We start from the raw sequence: 18,901 nt of genomic DNA, 5'->3' as shown, positions 1-18,901 counted from the left end.
AGGGGGAGGGGGGGGACGGTCTCCTTTCAGTTTCTTATCTTAATCTCCCACAAACACGGGCATAATACCCTTTGTTCTTCTTAAATAATATTCACAATGGACTTGTCTGTGCCAATGGATAATAAGTAGTGTGTGTGCCAACATTTTGATTACATTACATTAAAATGGGACAGGCCGTACAGAAAAAACACTTGGCTAGGCATTTTTTTCTTGAATTAACATCCTACCAGTATAACATCCGAACACAAAATTGCCACACTGTAATTTCCGAGCCCAGTTGGAGGATGGTTATGCAAATGACAGTTCCGATCAGCTTAAATGTTGAGAAAACGCAAAATTGGTTATGAAGGGATTGCTTTAAAGAGGTTGTCTGAGAGAAAAAAAAAAAAAAAAAGCACCACCAACACTACTTACCCGTTAAATCCCTTGCTGCTCCAGCCCCAATGCTTCTGTGGTCCCCACGCCAGACTTTTACATTCCATGACCAATGACCTGCTGTTGCCAGCATGTGATTGCTGGAATGTAAAAAGAGACCGGCAGACCGTTGGAGTGTTGCGAGGTTTAACCACTTAATGGCCGGGGTGTTTTTTTATAAAGAATTTTGGGAAAGCGGTGGTTTAACGGCACTAACTTTTATTTGTTGGGCTAGCACAGGGCACTAACATAGGGCCGTTTTAATACCTTTTTTTAGACCACTATTTTTTATTTATTTTTTAGTCGTTTTATTAGTGCAATATATATATAAAGTAAAGAAAAATATTAGTTTTTTTTCCTTTCCCAATTTATCGTCCTTCATTCTTTAAAATTGGTTCTTTTTTTGTTTTGGTTGTTTCAATACATAAAATGTATAGTCTCGGGTGAAAATAGTTTAGGTTGGCATGGGCAGTGTGGTGTGTTTTGGGTTTTTCTTTGTTTTTTATTTCCCTTTTTTTGTATTTATATAATTTTTTTGTTTTTTAAATACTGTATGTATTTTTATTACATAATATGTCCCCTATGAGATCATAAAATACCTTTTTGAGGGCATTCACACTTCATCGTTTTTTTTTTTTTTTAAAGTTTACAACTGAGGCTTCCATAGGAGCCTGAGTTACAGGGGAAAAACAGCCCCCTTTGGTGACCTCAGTCACTCGCAGAGCTTATCTGGTTCACAGATCCATGTTGGAGGTATCTAGGTCCAAAAGAGGCAGCGTCATGGCTTCTACCTCTATTCACTACCTATTGCTCATTGAGCGCCATGTAGGTGGGCAAATAAGACCAAAGCAGTTATAAACTTTACATGGTTCTGCTAGATTGTAGAAGTTTTAACACTTCAATGACTTGTCCTAGTTTAGTAGTTAACCCCTTTATGACCATAATCCGTGTTTGTATGTTGCAAGGGAAGGATGGTCTATGAAGCGGGCTCTTGCTATACGCAGCAGGTGTCAGCTGTATGTTACAACATTAAAATCCGTTACCTGCTGTACCTGCGTGCAGTGGCAAAAGCTTGGAAGATCTGAAGCAGCCCTTGTAGAACTAGAGGCCTCAGGAGGAATAGTGAAACCTGTTAGGGACTTTATTAATTTCCTATCTGCATACGTGCTGGGGAAAGGACTTTTCTTCTAGGTTGTGAGTTCTTAAACTGTTAGCGCGGCGTAATACTTTTATTCTGTACTTCCCTTTGAGTATTGTGGATGGATCTTTTTCTTTTTTTTTTTTTAATATACATACCTTCTTCGGTTTTTTTGTTGTTTTAGTGGAGTGCAACAGAAATACAGATGTCCTGTGCCTGCTAGAGCGAGTGTCTGGCTATCTAAAGACAACCAGGCACATAGTCTAGTTAAATTAGCATTGATCCCAACTGTTTTACCCCTTAGATGCGGTGGTCAATAGTGACCACGGCATCTAAGTGGTTTTAAAGGGAGGGGACTCCCCTTCTCACACCATCAGCATACCCGCGACGTGATCGGGGACTGCTGATTGTTATAGCAGCCGGGGCACTAACGAAGGCTCCCAGGTCTGCCTTTACTGAATGCCCATTAAGCTCTGCCAAATGCATGACCCAATAGATTCTTGTCAGTTTAAACTGACAAGCATCTAATACACTGCAATACAGAAGTTTTGCAGTGTATTATAAGAGCAATCAAAATATTGCATAGTAACGTCCCCTGGTGGGACTAATAAAAAAAAAGTAACAAACCGTTTAATAAAGTTTATAATAAATATAAAAAATCCCAAGTATAAAACCTACTTTTTCTCCCTACAAAATGCCTTATGAAAAAGCCCAAAAAATGTAAAAAGCTACACATAATTGGTATCGCCGTGTCCATAACAACCTGAACTATAAAACAATTACGTTATTTACCCCACACGGTGAACGCCGTAAAAATAGAATTGAAAAAAATTGTCAGGATTGCTTTTCATCCTGCCTTCTAAAAAATATGATAAAGAGTGATCAAATCACTCTACGAATACGAATAAAAACTACAAGTTGTCCAGCAAAATATAAGTCCTCGTACAGCTACGTTGGCGGAAATATTACAATGTTATGGCTCTTAGTATATGGCTCCTGAACGCTAGCTAGGGGAAAACTGAACAAAGGAAAGACCGCGGCTACTGAATACCAGCTGGGGGGTGCACATAGGAGAGACCACGGCTACTAAACACCTGATTTCGAGGGTGCACAGAGGAGAGCGAACTAACCGGTTTTGTTAGTTTTTTATATAGTGCGGTTCTTCTGGCACTGGTCACCAGGAGAGAGCAGTGCTTTGTTATGTGCTTGGAGATGCTGAGCACCAGGAGAGAGAGCATTGCTGCATTGTGTGCTTGTGCAATGAAGCACTGTTCTCTCACCTTGTGATCAGTGCCGCCAAGAACATAATGAAGCACTGCTCCACGTGTCGGCTGTGGCACCAGTGATACAAGTTGCTGACCCCTCCACTTGAACATGTGATCCTCTAATCGCTCACCTCAATACTATTGTATAGAAGTGTATTATGCCGGTCAGTTTTAGGCTTAGTTCACATTACGCTAAATATGTGTATGTAGGGAAAAGCTCCCGACATATATGTTGAAAGTAGGCTTTGACCGATGCCAACTTTCTCCATAGTTCACGTCATGAGTGTTCATGACGTATCCGTTTTACGAATACCAATGCCACTATTAGGCATCCCCTTCATCATATCCGTCAACTGTAGACTATAATGGTATCGGTTTAGTGTATACGTCATGAAGAGCTATGAAGGAGCCCATGACGTATACGCTAAATGTATGCCTGTGATGTATACAATACAGTGGCGTACATCATCCGTAGACTATTAAGTTAAAAAAACGTATATCGTGCGGTATACATTTTTTTATGGGTTTTCGTTGTATGGTATAGCATAGTTAACTACGCTATTTCTTACCTAATAAAAATAAAAAGTATACCAGCCCAAGGAAGTCCAGTAGGACACTCATTTGGTCTCGGTCATGCTATTGGAGCTATATAGACACGATTGTCATGTATGCCGGGAGCTATTCCACCATACTCGCTAAATGTAGGGCAATAAAGAGATGTGAAGGCGGCTTTACATGGGCTCTTTTTACTACGGCTGGGCTTTTGTAGGTTTCTATACATGGCAGCCCTGGGAGACGTTTAGTCCCCGGGTTGCAATAGCAACCCATCGGCACAACATGATAGTGTTGTGGGATTGCCTCCCTCTGCGTCTGGGAGCGCCTCTCTCTGCAGTCCACATTGACCAAGGCATCTAAGGGGTTAATTCGCCGGGATCTCACCCTGGCCGTTAGAGCGGGATGCCAGCTATAATGATAGCCGCAAGTGATGGTGTAGGCACAGATCCAGTGCTCACTCCATAATTGCGCTGCAATAGTACGCTGGAACATCATAGTACGTTTGTTTTTTTATGAAATTTCCTTTTTGCTATTTTTTTTTAATTTTATCTTGGACAACCCCTTTAACGATAGTTTAAATTAATAGTTTTATACTTTTATAAAAGTGGTATTCGGCCTGAACTTCGTTCTTTTCAATGGAATTGCATAATAAAACTGTCACAATTATAGTGATGTATATGCCCCGATATGTTACTGCACAGATTTTAATTTTTGTATATTAATGTTAGCACTTTGTGTCAGCAAAACAATTGACCTGTACATTAATATAATAATTTTATACTTCCATGTGTCATCCCTGTGCTTATTTCAGTTGTCTGTTACAACAGGTCTTATGCGTTCTCGTGTTAAGGGAGCAGATGCAGCCCAATCTAAAGTTCTCACTTTCCTTGATAGCCACTGTGAATGTAACGAACACTGGCTGGAGCCCCTACTTGAGAGAGTTGCTGAGGTAACCAGCTCTATAAGATAATATTGCAGTTTATTTCTATGGGTCTTTTTTTTTTTTTTTGGAGATGATCATGCGGGATGGACAGTAAAATATTTTTGAAATCTGAAAAACAGGCTTAAACATAACAAACATTTCTTAAAGTAAAAAAAGCGCATTATACCCGCTAATGATTTTAGTAGAGTAGAGCTTGAGCATGATGATGGCTCATTAAGAATAAAGACACTTATTGACCGCTTCCCGATGTATTACGTATACTTAAGTCATAGCCGGGTAGGGGGAAGTATGGAGCAGGCTCGTGGGCTGAGCCTGCTCGATACAACGCGGGTGTCCGCTGTATGTTACAGCTGACACTTCACTGTAACGAGTGGGATACCACTCGAGAGTGATCCCGCACTTTTAACCCCTTAGATGCATCTAAGGCGTTAGGTGGCGACAGCCCATTGGCCCATGACGCCAACACAGTTAGTATGGCAGCCTGGGGCCGGACTGATGAAGGTCCCCAGGTTTGCCAGCTTTGTACTCCGGACTCTGACAGGGCTTAATAGGAGAATATCAGAATCCCTATATACTGCATACAAAATCACTGGTTAAAGTCCCAAAAGGGGACTAATGAAAAAAGAGTAAAAGGTTTTTTGTTTATGTGCACAAAAAAAATGTAAAGTTCAATAAAACCCTTTCCCCCAGTTTTTCCCCTAAATCATTGTAAAAAAAATAAAAAAATTGGTATAGCCGTGTCCATAAAAGTCTGAACTATTACAGTAGAACATTATTTAGCCCGCGTGGTGAATGCCATAAAAAAAAAAAAATAATAATAATGTAAACCGCCAGAATCTGTGTTTTGGTCACCATCTCCCACAAAAAGCGATAAGCGATACAAACTTGCATGTACCCCAAAACTGTACAAATAAAGACTACATCTCTTCCCACAAACAATAAGCCCTCATACCACTCAATCGACAGACAAATATAAAAGTTGTGGCTCCCAGAATGTGGCGACACAAAATAAATTTTATTTTTAACAATTTGTGTTTTCCTTGCAGTAAAATGATAAAAAATATATATTAATTTGGTATCGCCGTAATCATATTGAGCCACAGAATAAAGTTAAAATAAAATTTTAATTGCACGGTGAATGCTGTAAAAACGAAACCTAAAAGACAATGGAGGAATCACTGTTGTTTTAGCATCCAGGCCGGCATCCTGGGATGAGGTTTCATCCCATGTGACCGCCGCTGGTCCCAGTTCCAACTGCATTTGCATTCTTAGGATGCAGATACAGTTGAATTGAATGCTGTAGAAAGGAGTGAAGGCCCCTTGCCCCAGCATTCACTCTGCCGTGAGTGGTTCGGCGCCGGCAGGTGCGATGTAGCAACGTAGTCGCGCCTGTCTGCGCCAAGTCACTCACAGCACGAACCGGAGTAGAAGGATCCTCCACCCATCGTGGGAACGGGAATAGGTAAGTAATTATGTTTTGTTTTTTTATTAGGCACATATGGGGGAATTATACTGGGTATGGGATGGGGGGTTAATATGGTGGCAGCTATGGGAGCATTTTAAGGTATGGGGCAGCTAAGGGGGGCATTATACTGTGGGGGCAGTTATGGGGAGCATTATATTATGGGGGAAGCTATTGGGAGCATTATATTGTATTGGGGAGCATTATACTGTGGGGGCAGCTATGGGGAGCATTATACTATGTGGGGGCATTATACTGTGGAGGCAGCTATGGGGGCATTATACTGTGGGGGCATCCATGGGGACTGTTGGGCAGGCAAGACTACTGGGCATAGGCACGGGAAGGGGTCTGGTGGTAGTGGGGCCCAAGCTGAATTCTTGCACCAGGGCCCATGAGCCTTTAGCTACGCCCCTGCTGCTATTTGTTGTGGGTTTTACCTCCCTATTGAATTCATTGGGGTAAGCACGCAACAAATAAGGAGTGTTTACGTAAATACAATTGACATGCTGTGGAATTTAATTCTGCACTGCATTACAGAAGTGGTTTTTTTTTATTTAGAAAAATTATCATTTTTTACGGAGTTATGACCTATTTTAGCTTTATGCTAATGAGTTTCTTAATGGACAACTGGGCGTGTTTTTACTTTTTGACCAAGTGGGCGTTGTGTAGAGAAGTGTACGACGCTGACCAATCTGTGACCAATCAGCGTCATACACTTCTTCTCCCCATTCATTTACACAGCATATAGGGATTTTATTACATCACTATGTGCAGCCACATAAACACACTATAACGTTACTCAAGTGTCCTGACAGTGAATATACATTACCTCCAGCCAGGACGTGATGTCTATTCAGAATCCTGACACTTCTGTAGCGTCTGTGTGATATTTACAGCAAGGCAAGCGTAATCTCGTTTTAAATGACAGGTTACATCGTAATCTTGCGAGATTACGCTTGCCTTGCTGTAAATATTACACAGTCGCTACAGAAGTGTCAGGATTCTGAATAGACATCACGTCCTGGCTGGAGGTAATGTATATTAACTGTCAGGACACTTGAGTAAAGTTAGTGTGTTTATGTGGCTGCACATAGTGATGTAATAAAATCCCTATATGCTATGTAAATGAATGGGGAGAAGTGTATGACACTGATTGGTCCGCGTCATACACTTCTCTCCACAATGCCCACTAGGTCAAAAAGTAAAACACGCCCAGTTGTCCATTAAGAAACTCATTAGCATAAAGCTAATATAGGTCATAACTCCGTCAAAAATTATCGTTTTTCTAAATAAAAAAACACTGCTGTAATCTACATTACAGCGCCAATCATATTATGTACAAGATAGGCCACTTATAATGTGGTGACAGAGCCTCTTTAATGGGATAGTAAAAAAAAATTTCCCCAAAAAGTCATATTTTGCATAAAATATACAATAAACGACTGTAATAACCTGAAGAATTAATCTAACGGGTTATTTAGCATGAAACATGAACGGGATAAAAAAGAAACAAGAAAAAGCGATTCTCTGCATAGTTTCTCCTATATTTTCGCTGTAAAAATATTTTTCTCTTCTACCCCCCAAACTGCGAAAAAAAAGAATACAATTTCTCCTACATAAAACAAGGCCTCGTATGGCCACGTCAATGAAAAGAAAAAAGGTATGGCTGCTGAAAGGCAGTGAGGTAAAAACAGAAAAATTTAGCTGGTCATTAAGGTTTTTTCAGGCTCGGTCATTAAGGGGTTAAGCAACAAGTAATTAGTCAGTTTAGTTAATTTGTTGAAAGCAGGAAAAATTTCAAATTTGCTCAGATCCTTTCGCTTGTACAAGAGCCAAAATGTAATGGTCAGAGCATCTCTAAGATGGCAGACCTTGTGGGGTTTCCCAGTATGCAAAGGTTGGACCACTTTTCAGTGTTACTAAGAAATGACATTAGGTGAAGCAGCGACAATGTCATGGGCATCTGAAACTCATTGATGCGTATGGAGAGTAAAGACTACCCCTTCTGATCAGATACCACAAAAGAAGCTACTGTAGCACAAATTACTAAATAAGTTAATGCTGGCTAGAATAGGGTCCGCTCAGCTGCAGACCAGTCTTAGTGCTCATGCTGGACCCATGTTCACCACCGAAAGCCCCTACAATGGGCGTGTGATCTAAACTGGACCATGGAACGGTGAAAGAAGGTGGCCTGGTTTGATGAATCATGTTTTCTTTACTTGTTAACGTATTCACCGGGGGACACTGTACGATGGGTATAAGCCGCTGTCACTAGAAGGCTGACTCTAGGTAAATATAAAAGTGTGGCTCCGGCCAGTGGGCTATACCCTCTGCTGAGCACTCAGCTTCTCCATTTTAGCATCGTGTCTGTAGGAGGCAGACATGTCCTGCACTGCAGGCAATTCTGCTAGATTTTTTTTGTTTTACTTATTTTTATTTATTTTTCAGGTGCAGGGTGCGAGTCCGTCGTGTGTTCCCCTCGTGACTCTTCTGCGGGCACTGGGCGGAATTAATTCCTACTGTTTGAGTGGATGCCTTCCATTTTGGCAGATGCTCTTCCCACTAATTCTCAATGGATGCCCACCTCTCTTGTGAATGTTCCCCGCCTTGGTCTCCCAGTCCCCTATTATTACTGCATCGGCGGTTGAGAATTCCGGACAGTCACACTACATGTGTGCGTTTTCCAAAGGGGTGACAGGCTGCGCCTGAAGATCACTGACCGGTAAAGTCCCCATCCTGCCATTGGGAGCTGCTGTGGTGGTGGAGCATTCAGACTAACTCAGCGGGCTTTGCGGCATTATACATATTTATATAATATGTATGTGTGTTTTTATTCTGAGGTGTTTCTAAAGGGTTTTCAAACACTTATGTGCTGGCAGACATACGTCCGCATTATCTTCTGCTTTTTACTACAAGCCGCGGCGTTCCGCCGGTCTATGCACGTGTCCAAGAGTGCGGACTATGTTTCCTTTCCCTGATGAGTGTATTACCAAAGGTCAGCTCACCCCAAAGTAGATTCTTCCATGGCTCAGCTTTATGAAAATACGAAAATACTACCTTACCATTTTCAGATGCTTCCGCCTTAAAGCATCCAGTTGATGCCAAAGTTGAGTCCACATCAAAAGCCACTTTCAGCATGGCTGCAGCTTCTGTCACACCCTCTTTTGCAGCATATTGTATTCGCTTGGCTAGTATTGAACTACCTTCTCAACTACAGGAAGCAATTTATTCAGTGGACTTAAGTGGATACTTCCCTGCTAGCTGCACCGCTTTTGCAGATGTCTAAACATATCTGTGGCGTCTTCTTCCAGGCTGCCCAAAGGTCGGCTAAGGCCATAGCTAATGTGGTAGCTGTTCGCTGGGCCATTTGGACTAGGAACTGGGATACTGACGGTGCCTCTAGGAAGATTTTCGCCCTTCTATTTGCGCAGGATCTCCTTTATGGACCTGACCTGGTCTAGCTAATTTCTGAACCTACAGGAGGAAGGAGCACTTTACATCCACAACATAGTCAAAGACGACGCCCAGTTTCCTCACTCAGAAGACAAAGATGGTTTCTTTCATTTCGGTACTTGGCCCTACGTCAGAGGCAGAACTGCCGTCCCTTACGAGAGCAGAGACCTTCCTTCCGGTCTAGAAACTCCTGGCTGCCCCGCATCACACCTGCTAGACCTGCTCCAGCACAGCGGCTTCCACAGCCTGAAAATTTGCCCTCACCAGAGCTGCTCCCTCGGCTGGGGGCTGGCTACTCTCTCTATCCAGGAGACATGGCTTGAAAACGTCGAAGACGCCTGGGTGCAGGCGATTGTGTCGACAGGCCACAAAATTAGTTTTCTCCCTTTTTTTTTTTCGGTCAACGCGCCTTGGTGCCCCTCCAGGGCCCAAGCTTTTTTTCAACCCATTCAAAGCCTCCTCCATCAAGGAGTAATTGTCCCAGTACCAACTCAAGGACTGTTCAAAGGGTTTTATGTAAAGCTTTTCACAGTACAAAAGGACGGATTTCTTCGACCTATTTTGAATCTAAAACCTCTCAATCGATATGTGAAGATTCAAAGTTTTCGCATGGAGTTTCTGCGATCGGTGGTCGCTTCCTTGAAGTTCGACAAATTCCTGTCCTCAATAGACTTCAACGATGCTTATCTTCCTGTTCCCATTGCTCAAGTACATCAGCGTTTCCTCCGCTTTGCAGTAAGTTCCGAGCATTTCCAGTTTGTGGCCCTCCCCTTCGGGATGCCCACGGCACCAGGGGTTTTCACAAAGGTCATGGCGTCACCCATTGCTCTCCTCCGATCCCAAGGGCTAGCGGTTATCCCATACTTGTCCTGTTTGGAAGGTGCCTTCACCAGAAGATCGTCCAACTTGGACAAACACAACATTACACTGGATTGTCTTCGCAGATTTGGATGGCTGATCAACAGCACCAAGTCATCCCTCGCTCATTCTCAGAGAATGGAGTTTCTAGGGATGGTCCTGTATACACAGGCAGCCAGGGTATTCTTACCCAGGCACAAAATCATCACACTCAGACAGGGAGTGACAGTACTCCGCAGGAATGCTCCATTCGCTTCTGCATGAAATTCTTGGGGACGATAGGCAGTCCCATTTGCTCAATTTCACTCCCGATCTCTAAAGCTGGCAATTCCATCTAATAGGGTCAAGTCACCGAACTCCTTGGATCTAATGATCCGTTTGCCCCCTTCAGTTAAGATGGAGCTTCCCGTGGTGGATGTCTTTCCCCAACAAATCCCTTCACAACTCTCCACTGGCAGGTCATCCCAAGTTTGTCCGGCTGGGGGCGGTCTTCGGCTGCCTCACAGTCCAGGGCACCTGGTACAACCTGGAAGCTCCACTCCAGATCAGCATCTTGGAGCAGAGAGCCATTTTCCTGGCCCTGTCTTACTGGATGTCATCTCCAGAGTCTACCAGTGTGGATACAGACAAATAACTCTTACAGCAGTGGCTTATATCAATTATCAGGGAGGTACAAGAAGCAGGACTGTATGGAAGGAAACACCAACATACTTTGCTGGGCAGAACAAAACATCTCAGCAATCTCAGAAGTGCACATCCCAGGAGTGGAAAACTAGGAGGCAGATTACCTGATCCGGGAACGCCTGGGTCCCAGAGAATGGTCTCTTCATCGAGAGATTTTTCACCGCATCTTCATTCGGTGGGGTTTCCCAGAGGTGGATCACTTTCCCTCTCACCTCGATTACAAGTGCCAGGGCTACGTCGCCAGGGCTATAGGAGCCAACACTCTGGTTTTCTCATGGTCGTCCTTTGACCTTCTTTGTTTTTCCTCCCCTCCCACTCCTGCCCCGAGTGCTGAAAATGGTCAAGGACGCAGGAATCCCAGCCATTCTGGTGGCCCCGTAAATTTTCCATCCCGTGAATTATGCCCTTCCTTTGGGTCAGATTGGCTACTCTAAAGGGTCAGGTTTCAGCCCTATCTATTCTTTTCCAACTCATTTTGGCTTTTCACGATCCCATTAAGACTTTTTGAAGAGAGTCGCACATTGTGCTCTTAATCCGTCGTCTCTGGAACCTTGGCATCTCAATCTGGTCCTTGATGCTCTCCAGGCTGCACCCTTCGAAACTTTGCAGGAAGATTCTCTCAGGATGTTATCTTAGATGGCAATTTTCCTTGTGCCGATCACCGCTATCCATAGATTTTCTAAACTGGCAGCCTTGTCCTGCAAGCCTCTGTTTACGGTTTTTCATAGGGACAAGGTGGTGCTATGTCCGGTGCCATAGTTACATCCTAATGTGGTTTCCTCCTTCCATCTTAATGAGAAAATTGTCCTACCTTAGTTTTTGTCCTTAACCTTCTCACCCACGAGAACGTGCCTTACATTGCTTGGATATAGTTAGAGCCCTTCGGGTCTACATTGCTGCTGCGAAGTCCTTCTGGAAGTCGGACTCCTGTTCCAATTTTTGTTTTGCCCATTCTGCGAATTCAGTGCGCCGATCTGGGTCATCCTCGTTGAGATGCTGCAGCAGCTGGAGTTTGCAAGGGTGCCATTTGTGAGTAGCTAATATCCGTCGAAGGGATGTTCGACTGATGCCACTCTCCAGTGACATGCGGCGAGTGCTACGCTGTGGGCTCTTGCTGAATGAAGCTAGGACAGCCACTGATTCTTCATTAGTGACAGTTTTCATGCGTCCACATTTGGACAAATCCAACACTGAATCAGTTTCACGAAACTTGGCAAGCAGTTTGCAAACTGTAGCATGGGAGATGGGTGGTCTCGTAGGGTGTCTTGCATTGAAATCTGCTGCAATGACCCGGGTACTGCGTTCACCAGACATCAACACAATTTCTATCCGCTCCTCACGTGTTAACCTCTGCGACATGTCAATGGCTGTAAACAAAGAGAAGCTTGTAAATAACTCATGAAAGAATAAAGTAACGTTAAAACCAAGCACACCATTGTTTTTCTTGTGAAATTCTCGATAAGTTTGATGTGTCACATGACCCTCTTCCCATTAAAAAAACTAAAGTTGGATACAAAATGGCCGACTTCAAAATTGCCGCTAGGTCAACACCCAGCTTGAAAAGTTTCCCCCCTCCCATATACTAATGTGCCACAAACAGGAAGTTAATATCATCAACCATTCCCATTTTATTTAGGTGTATCCATATAAATGGCCCACCCTGTACAATGGATATAGAAGAAATAGACGGGCCTTTGTCTATACGAGACAAAATGTTTGCAGGATTGGTTACTCCTAAAAGAAGGGTCTAAAATATTGAGCAAAGGGAGACCCAAAATAAAATTGTGTGAGTTACCGTTTGAGAGGAAGATGGTGTTCAGCTCAGACTTGGACGACATACTTCAAAAGTCATCCGATAAGAAAAAGTGGTTTCCAGATAGCCCCTTAGTCTGAAGGTTTTTTGTCCCTTTAGGTACAATAATGGGGATTACAGGGGTAAACGAAAAAGTCCGTACGTGGAGCTACCCAAAAGGAGGTCAGGACTGAGACTTCCTTCTCAATCTCTACCAACCGGAAAATAAACATTGACGCCATCAAAGTGGGGGGCAGACTTTCTCTTTTACCTAAATGGGAAATCACCCAGAATACTTGGATAAGAAAAACATTGAAAGAGGGCTACAAAATATAATTAGTATTCCCATCCCCCTACAGACACCTACTTACTACCCCACAGTCTCCTTTTCTTCAAAAGAAGATGAGGGAGGGAATTAAAAAATTTTGTTACAGCTTGGGGCAATAGTCCCTGTTCCAACTTCAGAAGAAGTCCTAGGTCATTACTCCTGTCTGTTTTTAGTCAAAATACCAAATGGTTTATTCAGAACCATTATAAACCTCCAATTCCTAAACAAATTCATTGTTTACAAATGTTTCAAAATGGAAATCTTAAACGACAATTCCACTGATTCAGAAAAACATATCGATACTCGCACTCGATCCGAAAGATGCCTACTCATATGTACCCATTCACCTAAGACACTACAAATTTATCCGATTCACTCTCAATATTCAAAGATAGATATGTCACTTCCAGTTTATAGCCCTTCCATTTAGGATATCTTCAGCTCCAAGATTATTTACAAAGATCATGGTCGAGGTAGTAGCGATTTTGAGGCTTCAGGCTATAACTGTTATACCGTATCTGGACGACCTAATTACTGCATCATCCTCTACAATTCTGGAGGAACATCTTCAAATCCAGCTTTTTCAGGACCTTGGCTAGATTCTGAATTTAGAGAAATTTGATTCCAAGGCCAAAGAAAAAATTATTCGCAATCATGCTGGACTCAAAACGACAAATGTTGTTTTTACCCCTGGACAAGAAGACCTCCATCAGGCAGACAGTCTCTGTATTTCAGAAGAAAACTGCTTGCTCTGTCCGGGAGGCAATGTCTGTTCTGAGTTTAATGACGTCCTGCATACAATCAGTGACTTGGAATCAGTTTCACTCCAAACCTCTGCAGTCACAGATCCTGTAATCCTGGGACAGATCTCTGCTATCTCTGGACAGAAAAATGCTCCTTCCTCTAGCAGTAAGATCATCCCTAAATTGGTGGAAGAATCCACAAAATCTAAGCGGATATTAGATCCGGTAGTGCCGGTCACATCAGATGCAAGTGCTTGGGGTTGGGGAGCTCCGGTACGAGAAAAGCAAGTGGACAGTATAACAAAGTTTTCGTCAAATTACAAGGAGTTGAGAGCAATATGGGAAAGTCTAATAGCAGCACAACATATTCTGCTACACATGTCTGTATATATTCTGATGATGCCACAACAGTAGCACTTCTAAACCATCAGTGTGGAACAAGACACAATCTTTTGCAAACCCTTTCAGAAAAAAAATCTTTCCTTGGGCAGAAACAAATCTTGTATCTGCAATTCAGCTCAAAGGGGTAGAAAATCAAATAGCAGATTTTCTGAGCCGCAACCAATTAGATCCGGGAGAGTGGTTTCTGAATCAGGAGGTTTTCGACATGTTAGTAGAAATATGGGAGTACTAATGAGAAAAATAGAATTTTTGCTTCTAGAAAAATCAGCAAGACAAACTTTCTTTCCCTGCATCCTCGGTACAGTCCTTTGGCAGTGGATGCACTGGCCCAACCGTGGGACTTTACGGTGGGTTATGCTTTTCCCTCTCTTCCCTTAAAGAGGCTCTGTCACCAGATTCTCAAATCCCTTTCTCCTATTGCATGTGATCTGCGCTGCAATGTAGATAATAGTAACGTTTTTTTTTTTTTTAAACTTTCATTTTTGGCCAAGTTATGAGCTATTTTATTTATTTATTTATATATATATATGCAAATGATCTTTGAAATGGACAACTGGGCGTTTTTTTTTCGTTATGTCCAACTGGGCGTGTATTGTGTTTTTAACTGGGCGTGTTTGTGTATGACGCTGACCAATCAGTGACCAGTCAGCGTCATACACTCCTCTCCATTCATTTACAAACAGCACAGCATTCTTACTAGAACTATGTGCAGCCACATACACAAGTGTCCTGATAATGAATACACATGAAATCCAGCCTGGACGTCATGTGTACTCAGAATCCTGACACTTCTGAATCTTTTCTGTGAGATTGCAGCAAGCCACTCGTAATCTCGCGAGATTACGAGGTAAACAAGATTTTGTTTCTCTTGCTGGAAATCTCAGAGAAAAGAGTCAGAAGTGTCAGGGTTCTCAATACATATGACGTCCAGGCTGGATGGTCATGTGTATTCATTATCAGGACACTTGATTAACGTTAATCTAGTGTCCTGATAATGAATACACAGATGGCACCGTACCCCCTGCAGATGGCACCGTACCCCCTGCAGATGGCACCGTACCCCCTGCAGATGGCACCGTACCCCCTGCAGATGGCACCATCCCCCCCCTTGCAGATGGCACCATCCCCCCCCTCGCCGACAGTGTGCATCGGGAACGACACAGTGACTTCCTGTCAATCTGACAGGAAGCCTATCAGGACCAGCCAGAGACTGGTCCTGATAGGCTTCCGTCCATGGCAGACACGGAGGCCATTGTTTTGCCTCCGTTTGCCATGCTAACCATTGGCAAACCCCACGATTTCAGATATTCCGATCAACTAGAAATCCGATCATTGAAACTGAGTAAATCTTCTGGACCAGACGGCTTTTCCAACGAATACCTCAAGCTGTTTGTCCCTACTTTTTCCCCCCACTTATGCTCCTTATTTAACTTAGCAAGGGAACAAGGTTCGTTCCTTAACCCCTTAAGGACGCAGCCTTGTTTTGGCCTTAAGGCTTAGAGCCCATTTTTCAAATCTGACATATTTCAATTTATGTGGTAATAACGTCAGAATACTTAAACCTATCCAAGCGATTCTGAGATTTTCTCGTGACACATTGGGCTTTATGTTAGTGGTAAAGTTTGGACGATATATTCAGTGTTTATTGGTGAAAAACTGCAAAATTTAGAGAATGTATAAAAAAAATAGCATTTCTCAGAATTTTAAATGCATCTGCTTGTAAAACAGACGGTTATACCACCCAAAATAGTTACTAGTTCACATTTCCCATATGTCTACTTTAGATTGGCATCATTTTTTTGAACATTCTTTTATTTTTCTTGGACGTTACAAGGCTTAGAACATAAACAGCAATTTCTCATATTTTTAAGAAAATTTCAAAAGCCTTTTTTTAAAGGTACCTGTTCAGTTCCGAAGTGGCTTTGAGGGGCCTATGTATTAGAAACCCCCATAAAACACCCCATTTTGAATACTAGACCCCTCAAAGTATTCAAAACAGCATTTAGAACGTTTATTTAACCCTTCAGGCATTTCACAGAAATTAAAGCGAAGTAGAGGTGAAATGTGCAAATTTTATTTTTCTTGCTGAATTTCAATTGTATTCAATTTTTTTCTGTAACACAATGTTTTACCAGAGAAACACTACTAAATATGTATTATCCAGATTCTGCCGTTTTTAGAAATGGACTAAAACACAAGTCCCAGAAGCAAAAGAAGCACCTAGTACATTTTGAGGCCTCTTTTTTTATTTTTATTATAATATATTTTAGGCTACATGCCAGGTTTGAAGAGGTGTTGAGGTGCCAAAGCAGTAGAAATCCCACAAAAGTGACCCCATTTCGGAAACTACACCCCTCAAGGAATTAATTTATGGTGGTTGTTACCATTTAGACCCCACAGCTTTTACACAGCACGTATATGAATTGGGCTGTTAAATTAAAAAAATTTAATTTTTTCCAATAAGATGTCATTTTTGATCAAAATTTCTTGTTTTCACAGGGAACAAAATACCCCATTTTGTTGCCCAATTTCTCCTGAGTGCAGCAATACCCCATTTGTGGTGATAAACTGACGTTTGGGCCCATTGGAGGGCTCAGAAGGAAAGGACCACAATTTGGCCTACTGGGGATTTTCTGGTGCTAAGTCATGTATGCAGAAGCCCCTGAGGTACCAGTACAGTTGAAACCCCCCAAGAAGTGACCCCGTTTTAAAAACTACACCCCTTAAGGCATTCATCTAGAGGTGTAGTGAGCATTTTTACCGGAGACATACACTCCATAAACTGTATTGTGGGTTCTCACGGGTATGGCAATACCCTCAATGTGGCTGTTATCAGCTGCCTGGGCACGCAGCAGGGCTCAGAAGGGAAAGATGAGGGAGATAAGATGTGCAGAGTGCATCTGGGTTAGTAAAACTGGGGTAGATTAAAAATCAAGGGATGTATGATACATTTTGAAGCACTCTTTCATATGGAGCCTTAGTTTTTCAGGACACGTGTCACATTGATATATTGTGTCCTCCTGTATCCCCTCTTATAGCAGACTTTGTACCTCTTTTGACTTTTTCCTACTTGCCAGTTTGGGGAACTTCTCCTGGAAAGTGTTGCCCTTGTACGATGCGTGTGGCCCTGCTTCCAGAAGTACTGGGTGCCCCCCCTTCTTGGTCCCTAAAAATTAGTTTCTTGATAACCACCTCTTGAAATTCCAGGAAAGTTCCCATCTGGTCTGTACATCGACGTAGCACGTACGCATTGTACAATGCCATCGGTAATATGTGCACGGCCAGCTTCTTTTACCACACCGCATGGCGCTGTAGGGCTTCAGGACTTGATCTGACAAGTCCATCCCTCGCATGTACCTATTGTAGTCCAGGATGCTGTCTGGTTTGGGGGTCTCTGTACTGGTACCTCGTACAGGTACATGGGTACTGGTGTGGGCATGTATTGTTGTCAATTCAAGGACATCTCTCTTGTCCTTGTACTTGACACACAATATGTTGCTGCTAGAATGTGCCCTGCTCTCACCCCTTCTGAGTGTTTGCCCTGCAGAGTCTTAGGGAGGCCTCTCAGATTTCTTCTAGCAGTGCCGCATGCTGCAGGACTTCTGGAAGCGAGGCACTTGAAGAGTGGGACGCTGGTATAAAAATTATCCAGGTAGAGGTGGTAACCCTGGTCCAACAGTGGGTGCACCAAATCCCACACAATTTTTGCATTAACTCCCAGTAAGGGGGGGCAATCTGTGGGCTGAGCACTGGTGTCCTTCCCTACCCTGATGCACTCTCGCACAGCTTATACATCTTCACGCCATACCTTGCCCTCTTACTCGGCAGGTACTGGTGGAATTGAAGACTCCCTTTAAAATGTACCAAGGACTCATCAATAGAAATACACGTCTCGGTGGTGTATGCTTGGGAAAACCGGGCACTGAAACGGTCTAATAGGGGTCTCCATTTATACAAACGGTCAAAACTGGGGTCGTCTTGGAGTAGGCAATGCTCATTAGGAGAAGCGAAGTATTGCCTCATTTTTATTTATTTTTTAGGTTCCTGTTCAGTTCTGAAGTTGCTTTGAGGGGCCTATATATTAGACACCCCCATCAAACTCCCCATGTTAGAAACTAGACCCCTCAAAGTATTCACAACAGCATTAAGAAAGTTTATGAACTCTTTAGGTGTTTCACAGGAATTTAGAGCAAAGTAGAGGTGAAATTTACATATTTATTTTTGTCAGAAAATCCTTTTTATACCATTTTTTTTTTTATAACACAGGTTTTACCAGAGAAACACAACTTAATACTTATTGCCCAGATTCTGCAGTTTAGAGAAATATCCCACATGTGGCCCTAGTGCGGTAATGGCCTGAAGCACCGGCCTCCGAAGCAAAGGTGCACCTAGTGGATTTTGAGGCCTCTTTTTTTTTATTAGGCACCATGTCCGGTTTGAAGAGGTCTTGTGGTGCCAAAACAGTGGAAACCCCCCAAAAGTGACCCCATTTTGGAAACTAGACCCCTTGAGGAATCCATTGTCGTTTTTTTGGGGTGCATGCAGCTTTTTGGTCAGCTTTTATTCTATTTTTAGGTGGCGTGGTGACTAAAAAACAGCAATTCTACTATTGTATTTTTATTCATTTTTTTTTATTTTTTTTTACAGCGTTCACCGTGCGCTATAAATGACATTAACTTTATTCTGCGGGGCGATACGATTACGGCGATACTATATGTTTATAGTTTTTTTTATGTCTCATGGCGTTTGCACAATAAAATAAGTTTTGTAAAAAATCATTCACTTTTTGTGTTACCTTATTCTAAGATCCAGAACTTTATTTTTCCATCAATAAAGCCGTGCGAGGACTTATTTTTTGCGTAAC

At 42.6% G+C, this 18,901-nt stretch overlaps 1 protein-coding gene across 1 annotated transcript in view; it reads left to right on the top strand.

Annotated features, from left to right (window-relative positions):
• Window positions 1-18,901, top strand: part of GALNT2 (polypeptide N-acetylgalactosaminyltransferase 2) — a 166,169-nt gene that overhangs the window by 86,655 nt on the left and 60,613 nt on the right. The window contains exon 7 of the mRNA XM_075862599.1: window positions 4,200-4,321. Coding sequence (XP_075718714.1) covers window positions 4,200-4,321 — 122 coding nt within the window. The remainder of the gene's footprint in view (window positions 1-4,199; window positions 4,322-18,901) is intronic.

Source organism: Rhinoderma darwinii, chromosome 4 (assembly GCF_050947455.1).
Source record: "Rhinoderma darwinii isolate aRhiDar2 chromosome 4, aRhiDar2.hap1, whole genome shotgun sequence".
Classification (NCBI taxonomy): Eukaryota; Metazoa; Chordata; class Amphibia; order Anura; family Rhinodermatidae; genus Rhinoderma; species Rhinoderma darwinii.
The sequence above is the reverse complement of the archived record's forward strand: the minus strand, read 5'-3'. Positions and strand labels throughout refer to the sequence as shown.